Raw genomic sequence first — 16,815 nt, forward strand, 5'->3', positions numbered from 1 at the left:
TGAACTGACTAACTGTTCCCTTCTACATTAGACATACTACAACAAACTCCTACTATGTTAGCATCTAATTGCATGATTTCATCACATTGAATTGCTTTGATTATGCAAACTGTTAATTTCACTGTCCCAATTTATATATTAATATTGTCTTTGGTGTGAATGCTTAAGAATTTGCACTTCATAATAGCAGTCTAAACTAGATTAGAACACTGTTAGACTTTAACTTTGTCATGAGTTAATTTAATTCCAAAATGCTAAGAATTCCATTCTTCCTTATTTTTGCAGTTGGAATTCCCAATTGCCTGGTTTAACATTTACTGACCAATTTATACAAATTTCAACACACCTCCCTTCAAAATATATTTATGGATTTGGAGAAACCGAACACCGAAGTTTCAAACATGATCTGAACTGGAATACTTGGGGAATGTTTGCCAAAGATCAGCCACCTGGTGTAAGTTTGAAACTTATTTCCTTAGCTGTGGCTTATTGTGCTTTATTACTAGCATCAAGTGCTGTGAAAAATTGAATTACCCCAGCTACACATCAATGCTGGGATTCAATGTTGTAAGTCAAAGTGATTACAATTGCTCAAAGTTTTACAGTGAAGAACAACAGAGCCCATTCACACATAAATCACAAAGCCTTGATTTACTGTAACCCTTTATCTCACCTTTTCAGGACTGTTGTCTTCAAAATTGTAAAGCAAATGACTGAATGCTCCTGTTTGATGGTAGAATGCAGGTTAATACAGAAATAACAACCTCCATTCTATTCAAAAAATATTTATGCCAGAGCAATGGGCTCTACCCTGATTTCTGCATCCTAGACTAGAATGCTGAGCACTGTTGATTTAAAGTAAACTGATATTTATTTGTATTTTCACAAATACAGTTAGATTGCACAAGGGTCAAAATTATTTTTATCTAATGATTCAAATGAAATTCTATCTTTTTTTATGGTAATCCAAATAACTTAAGTAAATTTAATGCAGGCCATCTAGGTCGTTGTTAAAGGTACTTGACTTGTCTATTTTAAGTAAGATAACATTTCCACTAAAATAGCTGACAAAGAAATATCAAACCAGTGAATAAATGTTTCATTGGTTTATGTTGCCAATGATAATACAGTGCACTGTAATAAAAAAATTTCAATTGGCAACGCCTGACAAAGGTAATACAAATATAACTGCAGGTAAAATTACTGGCTCAATTCCCTTCTTCCTCCATCATGAGTGTAATGGCAAGTGTGGAACAGAATTACAAATTTATTTTTTGTGTTTAATTTTCAATCTATTACTTTGCAATTTACTTTTCATAGTTATTTTTCAGTTGTCTTTGTTAGCTTTTACAAGCTGTACTTTTGTATTTAGGCAGGGCAGATTTTTTTTTCCCCCTCGGACACAATGACAATACAAAGATGATTGTTAGGTTGTTAATGGAATGTGACACTTTAGCACCTTATACTGTATACCTAAGCAACAGTATTGATGCTACACTCTTTTCAGAATATATTGAAGTTACTATTTTGAGAATATTTAAAAATGGAATAGATGACAATTGGAATTGGTAGAGTGGAAAAGGGATAAAAATTAATGTTATCCATCCTGGAAAATTGAAGACAATGAGCAATGTGGGTTCAAAAGAATGCAGAAATGTTTAAGAAAATGAAAGGCTTTAACAATAGAGAAGATAAATGAAGTTTGTGTCAAAAGTGTGATTTTAGATAGTACTAGAGACAGCAGTGACTGAGTTGATGAATGTACAGCAACAAAAATGTTACATCTAATCTCAGATCAGAAACTCATTGACATTAGGAAAGATCAATTTAACACCCACCCTCACACACTCATGGAAACATAATAAATTATTCTGGATTTAGTTATTGGAAATGTTCTTCTGAGAATGTAGAGTCATTTCTAGTTTTAAGTGGCAGCAATCTAAATTCTACTCAGGTCACAGAAAGACAGTGAGCGATGAGTTATGATGATCAGTGTGTGCAGAGAGAATGTGATTCATCTGTAGATCTCAGATGGCATTATCCACGAATAGAATCTCATGTTTGTTGCACTTTGGTTCTGTGCACTGGACAACTATAATCTTCTGTCTTCACTAAAACAAAACTTGCACTGAATTGAATTTTTTGCCCAGTGAACAAAGGGTAAATAACTTATTAACATAAATATAATTTGATGACTAGATTTTGTTTCAGAATAAGAATATAGTGTCCTCAGTGGTAAAGCAGTTGCTATGTAAAGGACATTTACATATTGAAAGAAACTTCATCTGTAATACTTTGATGGATGCTGTTGATTGTCTCTGACAGGAAGAAACACTCAATTTACACAGGATAGAATTTTACATCTTTTCCACTTGCATAGTAGATTATTAATGAGACAAATGGATCAAATCAGGAGTGTTGGCAATCTGCAATAAACATAAAATGTTTGGAATGCATAGCAGCAATTCAATATCTGAAAAGGAACATGAGTTAATGTTTGGAATCATTTTATTAAAATTATCTGAAGGATTCGAAGAAAAAGAGAAAAGGTTCTTGTTTGTTTCATTTTTGGATGCACAGAAGATGCAGTGACGTATTATGCATCATAATGATGAATCAAGTGGAACCCAGGAATGGATTGCTATGATGTTGCAATGGCCCTCGAGCACACCATGAGTCAGGAGTTAAGAGATCAAAGGGAATAACAGAGGACATGGGATTGGGAGTTATGAGGCCAACTGATTGGTTCAAACAGCAGAATGAGGAGGGATTTGGGAGTTAGGAGTGCAGATCAGTATTTGGGCTTTCAAGATCTGGGTTGGTAGAAAACAGAGTCAGGTTAAAGAAGGGTTTAAAGAAGGGTTGACAGTGACAGCAGTCATGTATTTATTCTTCACTTGTGAAGGTTTCATTCCTACTCCTTCCAGTATTTAGGTAAATACATTTCAAAAGTTTATTACCTGTCCTTCAAGAGAAATTTGCAAAGTGAAAGACTTTTAAATACAAGTTCATCAGGAAGTAGTCAGTACACAACGTCCTTGAGACCCTGTGGATAAAGGATCCTGTCATGTGGTTCCTTTAAGCAGACTGTCGAAATCATTTGACAGATTGCCTCATCACCAGAGTTTTCCACCAAGCACCGAGACATTTCTTGGCTGGTGGCAAGAACAGCACTATCTGTGAAATCCTTTATGTATGCCTGATCAGTCTGTGCCACCACACACTGCCCTGGAAGTGGTTATGGAAGGTGTTGAGATTGTTACACATCTTCTTCTGGAATGTGCCTTTGCAAAGGAAGTCTGGAGGAAGATGCAGTGTTTTTATCAAGGTTTCTCCCAAGCAGATCCATGATGCGTATCTCTCTGCTCTATGGTCTGTTGCCTGGATTGTACACTGAGACAAACATCACCCCTGCCTGGAGGACCATCAACTCGGTGAAAGATGCTGTTTGGTCTATCCGAAACTTTTTGGTCTTTCAGAACAATCAGTTTTACTTCCATCGAATGTTGCAGACCGGCACATTCCAAGGTTCAGAATTACGTTCTGAGGGATGTAAAGCTTGGGGCAGCTGCTGCTAAAGAACTGTGGGGAAAGACCACTGTCTGAGGTCTTCCTACTGAAAGCAAAGGGGTTTATCCAGTTATCAGAACCTCCCAGTACTTCAAATGCATGTAAATATTAATATTGTGTGTGTAAGAAAGAGTCAAAATCCAATGTTTTGTTTATTTACTTGAAATGCAACTGCACAGAACCGAACTGCTTTTGTGACAATGTATATATACAAAGATATTTTTCAAGAATAAAGTATATTTTTGAAATAAAAAAAGCTTGTGTGTTAAGGTTCAGGCCTGGGCTTTGAGCACATATTTTATCCCCTCAATAATATGGCAGGTGGCATACCTCCAGCAAAACATGTTTACGCTATTGCATGTGACAACCTTATTAAGGCTCTTAGTGTTGAAACAACATTCTTGGTATGATTGAAGTTATAAGTCATTGACTTTAGTTTACCAAAAGTTTATGTTTAGGTTTTCAATGTTCTGACTGATGCCATTGTAGATTTTGTTTTGTCTAATTTTCACTTTATATATGTTCACAGTATAAATTGAATAGTTATGGGAGCCAACCTTTTTATATGGGTCTTGAAGAAAATTTCAAAGCCCATGGTGTATTATTGTTGAACAGTAATGCAATGGGTAAGTTAAGATGTTCTTTCTTCTGCATTGACTTTTCAGAATGTCATGTTAATCATTTTTAAATACTTTTGTTGGCATTAACATTGAAAATATAACAAAAGTCTAGTCTACCTTCACTGCAACCTTCTTGAACTGTCTGCAGCCATTGAAATGATTGACCACAGCATCATCCTCCAGTGCATCCCCCCAACTGTCTAGTTTTATTCTTATCTATCTAATCTCAGCCAGAAAATCACTTATTTAATGGCTTATCCTCTTGATCCACACAATTCCTTCTTGTAAGCCACAGAGATCCATTTTTGGCCTTTCCTTGCTTCTTATCTGCCCTTTGGTTACACCATCCAAAAGCACAGCAATGTTTTTCACATACATGCTGAAGCCAGACCATTCTATCTCTCCAGCACTTTTCTCCACTCCTCTACAGCTGTGAAGTTATCATCTAGAGCTAGATGATCAGAAATTTCATCCAATTAAATATTGGGAAGACAGAAGCCATTGTTTTCTGTTCTAAACTCTATTGCCAAGCTATTAACTTCATCCGTTTGTTGATACAAGTTTGCAGTTAAGCTTGTTTGTTTGCAACCCGGAGTCACACTTGAACTAGACATGAGCTTCTTACCTCATATTTGTGCTGTCAATAACACCATCTATTTATCAGATTAACCATTGCTGAAACCTGTGATTGTATTAAAGGTAAGTAACTCTCATTCCTGCATTTGTTACCTCTTAACTTTTCTAGGTTGTTTTTGGCTGATCTTCCACATTCTGTCCTCTGTAACCTTCACACAGTCCAAAACTCTACCGATAACCCTCTCTTTTTCTGTAATTGTCTCTAGCTCCACAATGCTTCAAGACCTCTGGATTCTCTAATTATGCCCTCTTGTGCCTTCCAATTATAATTGCTCCATCTTTAATGTCTATCTCCATTTGCCAATGTGCCAAGCCTGAAATAGCGAGTATACACTCCTCTGCCTCTTTCCAGAGCTGTCCACCTTTAAGACACTCTCCAAAACATACCTCATTGATTAAGCTGTTGGTCATTTGATTTAATATTTCTTCAGTGGTACAATATCATATTTTGTTTCATAATGCTCCTATAAATTAACAGTGCTATATAAATTTGTTATTGGTCAGAATATCAATTAACCTCTGAGTTTACATCTACATGATAAATGATAAATGAAAACACACATGGACATTTTATGTCACTAAAGAATCCCAATATTCAAAGAATTAAGTACATTTTATTTAATTCGGTTTTGTGTCTGACATAAGTAATAAAGATAATCTTTTACAATCGATACCAAAAAAAACAGTATAAGTATCAAAGATTACACTAACCAACTGGTATAAAGATCAAATAATTCTTCAATGAGATAATAACAGATGATAGGAAAGGAAAATATTAAAATCTCCAATTAATCTTAATTTATCTTAAATGACATTCAAAGTCATTGAAAGTAAAATAAAACAAGAGGAAATAAAAGCAAAATACTGCAGATGTTGGAAATCTGAAATGAAAACAGAAAACACTGAAGAAACTCAGCATCTGTGGAGAGAATGAATTTAATAGCTTCTCACTGAAATTCTCCAGTCATTCCTAATTACATTTTAAAACTGAGATGCTAAATTATTCTCAATCTGTGGTATATAAATATTTTAGCACTTTCATCTACTTTAATAAGTTTGTATTTAAAATGAGGTAATGGCATTAAACAGTGAAATCAAGAATGTGACACAAATCTATTAACCAGTGCATATTTAAAACAAATAATAATTGAAACTTGAACTTTTATTTTCCACCAATATTTACTGTCTCCAAGGCAAATAATTTCACTAAATATAAATTTAGCACTCTGTAATTGAATCTTGCCCTTTTATTTATGATGACCACAGGATCAATATATGGCCATTAGTGATCATACTATCCTTGGAACTGCTGTTATTATTCTAGCCTGAGTCAGAAAGTAGTACCACTTCAGGACCTGAACATGAAAACCAAGATTAATACTTCAGTACAACTTGAAGGAAGTGCTGTACTTTTGGAGTTGCTGATTGCAGATAAGACATTAAGCTGAGACAATGTCTGTCCTCCCAAATGGATGTAGAAGAATCCAAGGCACCATTTAGAAGATTAGAGTAGTCATCATCAGAGGTCTTTCTAATATTTACCCATCAATCAACATCACATAAATAGATTATCTGCATATTAGTTTTGTATTTTTAACTGTGAAATCTTACTGTGTGAAATTTGCTGACACATCTCATATTATAACAATGGGTCCACTTCAAAAGTACTTCTTTGGCTATAAAACGCTTTGGGACATCCAAAGGTTATAAAAATTGATATATGAATGCAAATCTTTCTTTCTATGTGTTACAAGACATATTATTATGAAAATATTAGCATTGTATCCTTGTACAACTGCTATTTTGGTCTATATCAAAAATAGAATTTCAAAAATATGCTAAAGTAATCAGAATAAAGCAAATTTGCTGTTGTGAATATTAATATAATGAGTCAATATCCTACGCACAGGAAATGGTTCTTGCATATATTTTCAATGAGAACTTAATGACAATACCTCATAAACTAAGAAACTGAATTTAACAGTTACTGCTCATTTAATGTATTTTATGATATTTCTGACTTCCAGATGTAACACTTCAACCATATCCTTCCCTAACATATCGCACTACTGGAGGAATCCTGGATTTTTATATGATTCTTGGTACAAATCCAGAAAATGTTGTTGAACAATATACAGCAGTATGTATCTATGCCTTAATAGTCTGGTTTGAATTAATTTCAGTATTGCTATTGTACAAATTATTAATGTGCATATTTAAATGTATTTACTGAGTAATATAAATGTAGAAAGGCAGTTTAATGATGATTGAAGATTAATTCACAAGGCAGGTTTAACATTTCTCATCTGCAATAAATTTTGCAAAAGAACAAATTCCAATAAGCATTAACACACCTCATCTTCCTACAGACACGGGACTTAAAGATTTCAGCAGAATGCTGAAGAAGTACTAACAATAAGAATACAATCTTCCACATTTCTGAGTGGGCAGAAAATGAAAGGGTGGTCAACAAGTATATCAGATAAAAACTTGTAAAATAAGGATATAAGACTTTTTTTTGCATTTGTGGGGAAAGGGTGTTATGGTGGCTATTGTTCTATTGAACATCAGAAAGTCACTTTACCTTTAAGGGTACTGCATCACAACATCGCTCTCGTGATCTCTATCTTAGTTTCCAAGTAGATTGCAAACAGACAATCAAGTTAGCAGTCTGTTAGACAAAGAGTCAAAGGATTAGTTAGGCAGTCAACTATGTGCATGATGCATACACTGAATCCCTTTGCATGTACCTCCTGTTGGACAAGCCTGATCTAAAAGATCACCCAAGCATAATCCCAGTATTCTGCATTTGAATGTCCCAATTGCAGCACTAGACCAACCTGTATATTCCTGATGAAGGGCTTATGCCTGAAACATTGATTCTTCTGTTCCTAGGATGTTGTCTGACTGGATGTGCTTTTCCAGCACCACACTCTCAACTCTGATCTTCAGCATCTGCAGTCCTCACTATCTCCAACCTTATATCCTCCTACTTGTAGCCTAACAGTGTAAATGTGAAAAAGAAAGTTAATTCAATTGTAGTAATCTATGCATGGTGAGTGGATGAATTTCAATTTCAGTGCCATGAACGAATGTCTATTATCTCATTTCTATAGTTATTGACAGGGTGATATGTAGTAAGTACTGTTAACACTGTTGGAGATCAAAATTGTGTGTTGAGGGTGAACCAGGAGAAATATTTCCATATCTAGTTTCAACATACAATTCACACTTGACTGCTCATCAGTAAAGCCCCATTCAGCCCAGTCACTGTACAAAATAAAATGCACCAACTCACCTCTGCACAACAGCTATGAAATCATTAAGTATCTTACATGATTGATATGACTTCAGCAAGAAGTTTTAATGCTAAAATGCCTAACCATTCATCAGTCCTTCTGAATCCTGAACTTTAAACTAAATAGGCATTTATAATCACATTTTGAAACCAAGAACAAGTTGTGAAAAAAAACTTCTTTCCAGCTTGGAAAACAAATTTTAAAAATGTTTACTTGTACTTTTTAGCTTATTGGCCGCCCAGTCATGCCTCCCTATTGGTCACTGGGATTTCAGTTATGTCGATATGGATACAAGAATACCACTGAAATTGAGGAGCTCTACACTGACATGAAGAATGCAAATATACCATATGTACGTTACTTATATATTAAGTGCAAGTATTGTATCAATCTATCTAATAATCTGTCAAAAATATGAATTGTTTAAATATGCCGAAAGAGTAAATGATGTATAAAAGGATTTTGAAGATAATATAACCCAATTTATGCCAATAGAAATTAGTCTCAGGTGCATGCTAATGCAAAACCAGCAGCAGATCTACCAGAAATTTTGCATAGCCAACTGATGTAATATCTTCTAAAAGAGGTGACCACATATTAATCCTTAGTTGTGTGAATATAGCAAAGTGCTAAGAACTGTACTAGTTGTATACTCATTAGATTAAAAATTAACCTGTTTTGGAGAAAGGCTCTGCATGTAATGCAAAATGTGCTTGCATAGTATTTCTGTGTCATTGGGCTCAATACGACATAGAGTTGTGGCTGTCAATGTAAATCAGGTCTCCAAACTAGGTATTACCCAATTTGCTTGAGACTGATAGCTGGCATTGTTTCAAAGGGCCTAAATAATGCTTATTCTAACTAGTCTGGGTTGTTATGAAATAATTTTTTTTTAAAGGATGTACAATATGTAGACATCGATTACATGGAGCGGCAGTTGGACTTTACTCTTGATGTCGATGATTTCCAGAATTTGCCAGACTTCTTTAATAAAATAAGAAGTGAAGGGATGAGAACTATTATCATCTTGGTAAGTTTTGTGTGCATTTCGTTTTAAAATGACTTGAATAAAATTAATAATGTAATTTGGAGCTATAGATTTTGATATTTGTGGTTGTGCATTTTTTTTAATTATGCAGGATCCAGCAATTTCAGGAAATGAAACTAAACCTTATGAAGCCTTTACCACTGGAAAAGATAGTAATGTCTTCATTAAATGGAAAAACAGTCTTGATATTGTATGGGGGAAGGTAATCCGTTTTTTAAAAATATTTGAGAGCTTTTTGAAATTTAGCAATATTACAAAGTTGCTTTAGTTACCGTTGTAATTAAGACAGTTTTGCTAGTAATTTCATCCCATAAATTCAATTATTTGTATATTTCAACAGCTACAAAATACATAAAGCAATCTTAATCTTTGAACTTATTGAATACCAATTGCAGGTATGGCCAGATATTCCAAATATAACGGTAGATACTTCAAAAGACTGGGACTATCAAGTGGAGGTAAGCCTGATTTATAAAACAAATTGTATATCTAATGATAATCTGTCAACATAATCACGCTTGAACCTGAAATATATTAATTTAATACTTATCTGAAACCATATGCTTTGACATTAATGTTTGTGCTCACAAAGAAAACCTGAAAAGATTAAAAAGAAATTCATAGGAAGGGTCACCAGACCGGAGACATTAACTCTGATTTATCTTCACAGATGCGGCCAGACCTGCTGAGCTTTTCCAGTAGCTTCTATTTTTGTTCCAGAAAAGATTAAGCTTGAGTCATGAACACAGTTAATAATTAACAAGCAAAGAAAGCAGAGAAACTTGATCAGCTTGATTGAGAAAATTAGAAAGAAAGCCACAATAAGGTCCGGAATTCATTTTTTAATTAGCATATATAAAGAATTTATCCTGATTTTGTTAAATCAGTGTTTTGTGTTCTTACAGCATTATCGAGCTTATGCTGCTTTCCCGGACTTCTTCCGCAATGAAACAATCAACTGGTGGCATACAGCAATAAAAGAATATTATGAGAGAACTTTGAAGTTTGATGGACTTTGGATTGTGAGTTTTTGCTGTTCATTTTCTGTCTCATTAAAAAGCAATTCCAAATCTCAATTTGCAGCAAAAGCATTTTACCTTGCATTGTTTTTTTAGGACATGAATGAACCCGCCAGCTTTGTTCATGGATCTGTTCATGGGTGTCATGATAAGAAACTGAACTATCCACCTTATATGCCAGGTTAGGATATTTTCACTTAATGGATTTATCAAATGTGTTTTTCAAAACGAATGCAAAAGATTTAGTTGAGTTTAGAGATTGATAGTCTATGTTAACTTATCATTTAGACTGGAATCAGCTTGTCAGTGTTCAATGCAACTTTCTGTATACTGAACTGCCCTGTCAAACTTCCATATTGCTGAATATTTTTTTCTAAGATACATCATTGTCATGAACCATAGTTTATTAAGTATTAAGGAATTTGCTTTATCAATATTATTTTGAAGAATTAATACAATTTCAGTTTACCCTCTGGGTAGATCATCAGTTGATCAAATCAATGTTACAAAATGGTAACATCTCTGAAATGGAGTCAATACGTGTGAACTGTAGCTACTACTTTTAATGAATTCTTCCTTTGGTAACCAGGTTGTCTCCATGTTAATGAGCAGTTTCCTGCCTGAGGTGGTAGACTTCTTGAATACGCAAAGAGAAGATTTCAGTGTTTTGTTGGTTGGCATTTGAATTTATTAATGTAACAAATCTGGAAGCAACCCTTTTCTCAGTTCATCTGATCACCAAACCTTATTTTGTCCAACTTGAAGGTATACAGGAGTATTTTCCCCTTGCCTGGAGATGGGAGAAAATTAGCAAGTAAGGGCCATCATTATTGAGTTGATACTGGCAAGATACTATTTACCTCATAGATTTACTTCTGGACAAGATTGACTAGGGACATTTGTGACATGTCTCCTGTTATCTTTTAAATGCAAAATTAACCATATGTCATATTTCATTTTTAAGCTCTTGAATCAAAGCAGAGATACGATTCTTATTTTCAGGCACATGACTTTTCCATGTAAGAAAGAAGGATTAATGTTTTTCATCATTTTGTTTTCATTTTCAAATTTTAAAAATTTGTGAATTTAGAAGTTACAGGTAGTATGTTTCAGTGGCTGAAAATTATTTTACAAGAATTCCAAGCAATGAAGTATGTGACTAATCATTTTACCTATTTCATTCTGTTACTGCCTTTTTTTTAACCATATGCCATATTCTCATTTTTAAGCTCTTGAATCAAAGCATTTGGGACTGAGTCACAAAACCCTCTGTATGGAAAGTGAACAATTTCTACCTGATGGAACTGCAGTAAGACACTATGATGTGCATAACCTGTATGGATGGTCACAAACAAAGCCAACACTCGAGTATGTTGTAGTTGATTACTTTGAAAAATCTTGTGGTTTGAAAATTATATTTAATTAAAATTTAATTGATATAATTGTAGATGGGCTGATTTTGAAGTTTGAAAATAGAATTAGAAAAATATGTCACGGTATCTGATTTATGTCATAGAATCATAGAGCCATAGAGATGTACAGCATGAAAACAGACCCTTCGATCCAACCTGTCCATGCTGCCAGATATCCCAACTCAATCTAGTCCCACCTGTCAGCACCCGGCCCATATTCCTCTAAACCCTTCCTATTCATATACCCATCCAAATGCCTCTTAAATGTTTCAATTGTATCAGCCTCCACCATTTCCTCTGGCAGGTCATTCCACACACATACCACCCACTGTATGAAAACGTTGCCCCTTAGGTCTCTTTTATATCTTTTCCCTGTCACCCTAAACCTATGCCCTCTAGTTCTGGACTCCCTGACCTCAGGGAAAGGACTTTGCCTATTTATCCTATCCATGCCCTTCATAATTTTGTAAACCTCTATAAGGTCATCCCTCATCCCCCAACACTCCAGGGAAAACAACCCCAGCCTGTTCAGCCTCTCCCTATAGCTCAAATCCTCCAACGCTGGCAACATCCTTGTCAGTCTTTTCTGAAGCCTTTCAAGTTTCACAACAACTTTCCAATAGGAAGGAGACCAGAATTGCATGCAATATTCCAACAATGGCCTCACCAATGTTCTGTATAGCCACAACATGACCTCCAAACCCCTGTACTCAATACTCTGACCAATAAAGGAAAGCATACCAAACACCTTTTTCACTATCCTATCTACCTGTGACACTACTTTCAAGGAGCTATGAACCTGCACTCCAAGGTCTCTTTGTTCAGCATCACTTCCTAGGACCTTACCATTAAGTGTATAAGTCCTGCTAAGATTTGCTTTCCCAAAATGCAACACCTTGCATTTATCTGAATTAAACTCCATCTGCCACTTCTCAGCCCACTGGCCCATCTGGTCAAGATCCTGTTATAATCTGAGATAACTTCCTTCGCAGTCCACTACACCTCCAATTTTGGTGTCATCTGCAAACTTACTAACTGTACCTCTTATGCTCACATCCAAATTATTTATGTAAATGACAAAAAGTAGAGGACTCAGCGCCGATCCTTGTGGCACTCCACTGGTCACAGGCCTCCAGTCTGAAAAAGACCCTCCACCACCACCCTCTGTCTTCTATCTTTGAGCCAGTTCTGTATCCAAATGGCTAGTTCTATCAAGGAAATACTTTGATTGCAAAACTAGTGAAATTATGTGCACAGAATAACACTTGTCGGAACAATTTTTACAGGCCACAAATTTCCTCAAATTTTTGATACTGTATTTTCATAACGGCACAAGTTGTATTGTGGAATCATTAGGTAGATGGCATTACTACAATATGTCTAATAAGTTAAAATACGTTATGGTAAGTTATAGCACTTAAGCAAGGTAAAGCTCAAAGAAATTCAGGCCAATTGTCCCTATGCTGCAATCATCCTACTCTTCAAAATTGAACTTAAATGGTTTAAGTGAACAGCAGACAAAGGAAAATCAATAGGGCCTTAATGATATAAATAGTGTCTGATCTTGTAACAGGAAAGGCAGCTCTATGACATATTTTAGTGAAGCAATGCAATGTCGTCCTAAGAGCATTCACTTTATACCGTAATTCTTCCTGGTGAGAAATGTTGCTGTGAAAGCATGTAAATCGAGAACTTGGAAAAATGAAATTTCATATTCGTCAAAGTGAAGATAACCAATGCAGCATTAAATATTTCTTGGCTTGTTGACCTGCAAGTGAGTGTCAACCCAAATGCCAGCTTCTTTTATGTAACAATAAATCTTATTATATCCAGATCAGACTGTCAACTTCTTCCAAATTAAAGGCAGCTTGGAGTTCTCAAGTTTACAGTGCAACCTTCTTAATCACAAGATCTTTACAGAGGGAGAAAGCTTCATGACCTGTTCAATAGGGAGATGGACCTGGAGAAGTTGATGAAATTAAAAATTAATTAATCTACATCCCAAAATACTTAAGAAAGTGACGTTGGAAATAATGGATGTATTGGTGGTCATTTTTCAAGATTCTAGAGACTCTGGAACAGTTCCTATGGATTGGAGGATAGCTAACGTTAACCCCGCTGTTAAAGAGGGAGGTAGAGAGAAAACATAGTCGGATGAGCCTGACGTCAGCAGTGGGGAAAATACCAAATTACAGAACCAAAGAATTAAAAACAGAGCACTTGGAAAACATAGTCAAAATCAGACAGAGTCGGCATGGAAATACAGGAAGGAAATCATGACTGACGAATCTATTGAATGTTTTTGAGGATGTTATTTGTAAAATTGATTGGGGGTGCCAATCATTGTGGTTTATTTGGATTTTTGGAATGCCCTCAAGGTCCCACATTAGAGTTTAGCATGTAAAGTTAAAGCACATAGGATTGGGGTAGTGTCCTGACACGGATAAAAACTGGTTGGCAGACAGGAAATAAAGAGCAGTAATCAAAAAAAACATATTTTTGTGATAGGCAGGCAGTGTTTAGCGGGATTCTGCCAGGATCAGTACTTGTATAAATATTTTGCATTTCCCTATTGTAAAAATGAGGCTGTGGCTTTAGGGATGGTTTTGTCCTTTTTATTGAAGGGAGGTCTTACAACAGAGGAGTTGAACTGGCTACTGAAGATCTATAAAGTAAACAGTTCAGGATGCCTGGAGTCTTTTTTAAAAGTTGGAACAATAGAAGCAGCCTGGATAGGTGTGGCCAGATGTTATAGACCAGGATTTCTAGGGATTTTCCGTTTTAGGTTTAGCCTTAAGCAGTTGCTGTTGGAATCTCAGTAGAGCAGAAGTTGTTGGAGCTTTGACGAAGTAGAAGCTAAATTTTCCCTCTGTTGGGGTTACAGCTAGAAGCTGGTGTTTCTTGCTGCTGCTGGCTTACCTGTGAGACAAATTTATTTTTCTGAATTTGCCTTTTTGCCATGCAGTGCGTTTATGGGATGTTGCTATTTTGGAACAATTGTTTAGTAATAGTTACTATACCTATTTTTTGGTTAAACTTTCTAATAAAGTTATTCTCAGTTCTTTTTTAATGTATTTTACCTTTAGTGTTTAAATAAATTGTGTTTTGTTTAACATAGAGTAGTTTGATCAGTTGCATTATATCTGGAAGACGGCACTTCACATTTGCCTTTAAAGTAAGAAAATGTTAGGGTCTAGGCTACCTTGTTTTGAGGGGGTTAGGTCTGGTCCATAACACTGTGTGCAACATAAGAAATTGACACTGATCATACATAAGAAACTCGATACCTATGTCTGATTCTGGTAGTCATTATTAACAAAAAGAACCTTTTAAGTCAATTTCTACATATAAAATGAATACTTGCTCTGTAAACGTGATACATTACAGTAACATCTTACTTCCCTAATGCCAGTGTTATCTTAGTTTTGCATCTTGAAGCTCACCAGGTGATTTTTCAGGGGAATTCCATTTACATCAACTCTGCTTCCCAAGTTGTCTGAAATTTCACAATCATGTACTGAAAGCATAATAAAGACAAAAATAGATATATAGTTGGTAAAATAACTCCAATGATTAATCTAACTCCAGCTGAACACTGAACCTTGTGCCCATCTAATATTCTGACATACTGATATATTCTTAACAAAAGATAAGTGCAGGCAAGTGGGACGAGTTTAGTTTGGGATTAAGGGCAGCATGTTTCTCCTCTATATTGGGAAGGAAGGCTGCTAACTTGTGGATCATTTCAGAGAAAATCTCTGGGGCACCTGCACCAACCAACCCCACCACATCATGGCTGAACAATTTAACTCTCCATCCCACTCCAACAAGGATATGCAGGTCCTGCGCCTCCTCCATTGCCAAACCCTAACCACACAATGCCTGAAGGAAAAGCACCTTATCTTCTGCCTTGGGATGCTGCAACCACATGGGCTCAATGTGGATTTCACCAGTTTCTTCATTGCCCCTCCTCCCACCTTATTTCAGTCCCAAGCCTCCAACTTGGCACCACCCTCTTGACCTATCCATCTTCCTTCTCATCAATCCGCTCACCCTCCTCTCAGACCTATCACCTTTTCCCCCACCCTCATCTACCTATACATTCCCAGTTGCCTTCCCCGCCCGTTCCCCCCCACCATTTATCTCTCAGACCCCCGGCCCACAAACCTCATTCCCGAGGAAGGCCTTATGCCGGAAACGTTGATTCTCCTGCTCCTCGGATGCTGCCTGACCTGCTGTGCTTCGCCAGCACCGCTCTCTCAACTCTGATGTTCAGCATCTGCAGTCCTCACTTTCTTCATTATGGGGAGCATGGACTGGTTAGACTGAACCATCTGTTTCCGTGCTGCATGAATCTATGATTCTATAAAACAAATCTAAAGCACAATAAACAGACCACAGGACGCAGAAATGTAATTGTAGATATCACATTCTGAGTAAAGTAAGACATTTTAAATCCAGTTTTTGGAAAAACCTAGTTCTCAATTGATTCACTATATTAATGGTATAAACCTTACTATTATCATTCCAAATAATTATTCATTTTTATAGCTCATTACAGAATATAACTGGAGAGCGAGGAATTGTGGTGACACGTTCAACTTTCCCATCTACTGGCCAATGGGCGGGACATTGGCTTGGAGACAACACAGCTGCCTGGAATCAGATGCATAAATCAATTATTGGTATCGAGTATAATAGTCTTATGTCCTTAATGCATCTATATTTAATACTCTTCTATCATTTTATTTTCTGTCTTCCCATGTCTATCTTCATCAACCCACCTTGCAGGCAGTGACTCACACAATCATACTCCTACATATGAAATCATAGCAAGGACAGCAGTACAATGACATTCCCCTTTGTAATAATTCTGTTGAGTCTGGTTTCCCATCATCAAGTCACCCTTTATTTACATGTGGAAAGTCTTTGACACTGATCCAGCTTCCTCAGAGCCAGCGCTCCAAGAAAGCAGAACTTCTAACATTCCTGTTTAGATATGTCAGCCAGGGCTCCCTGATTGGACCAGATTAACAACTCCAATCAGGGAACTTGTATTCTGACCTCATTACAATGACTACACTCTTAACTTTCACAATTGCCTTTGGATTCTCCCAGCAACCTGATCCCAGGCTTTTCCATTTTATCATTTACATGCTGAAATTTGGTAACAACTCTGGCCATACTTATCTCCTTCCTTTTTCTTCGACA

The 16,815-nt window shown here is 36.0% G+C and overlaps 1 protein-coding gene across 1 annotated transcript in view; it reads left to right on the top strand.

The window, feature by feature from the left end:
- si (sucrase-isomaltase) overlaps positions 1-16,815 on the top strand; it is a 218,424-nt gene that overhangs the window by 170,109 nt on the left and 31,500 nt on the right. The window contains 11 exon segments of the mRNA XM_060833923.1: positions 286-454; positions 4,100-4,196; positions 6,854-6,966; positions 8,352-8,477; positions 9,024-9,155; positions 9,265-9,375; positions 9,569-9,631; positions 10,079-10,195; positions 10,289-10,373; positions 11,422-11,560; positions 16,156-16,289. Coding sequence (XP_060689906.1) covers positions 286-454; positions 4,100-4,196; positions 6,854-6,966; positions 8,352-8,477; positions 9,024-9,155; positions 9,265-9,375; positions 9,569-9,631; positions 10,079-10,195; positions 10,289-10,373; positions 11,422-11,560; positions 16,156-16,289 — 1,286 coding nt within the window.

This window comes from Hemiscyllium ocellatum, chromosome 13 (assembly GCF_020745735.1).
Source record: "Hemiscyllium ocellatum isolate sHemOce1 chromosome 13, sHemOce1.pat.X.cur, whole genome shotgun sequence".
Taxonomy (NCBI): domain Eukaryota; kingdom Metazoa; phylum Chordata; class Chondrichthyes; order Orectolobiformes; family Hemiscylliidae; genus Hemiscyllium; species Hemiscyllium ocellatum.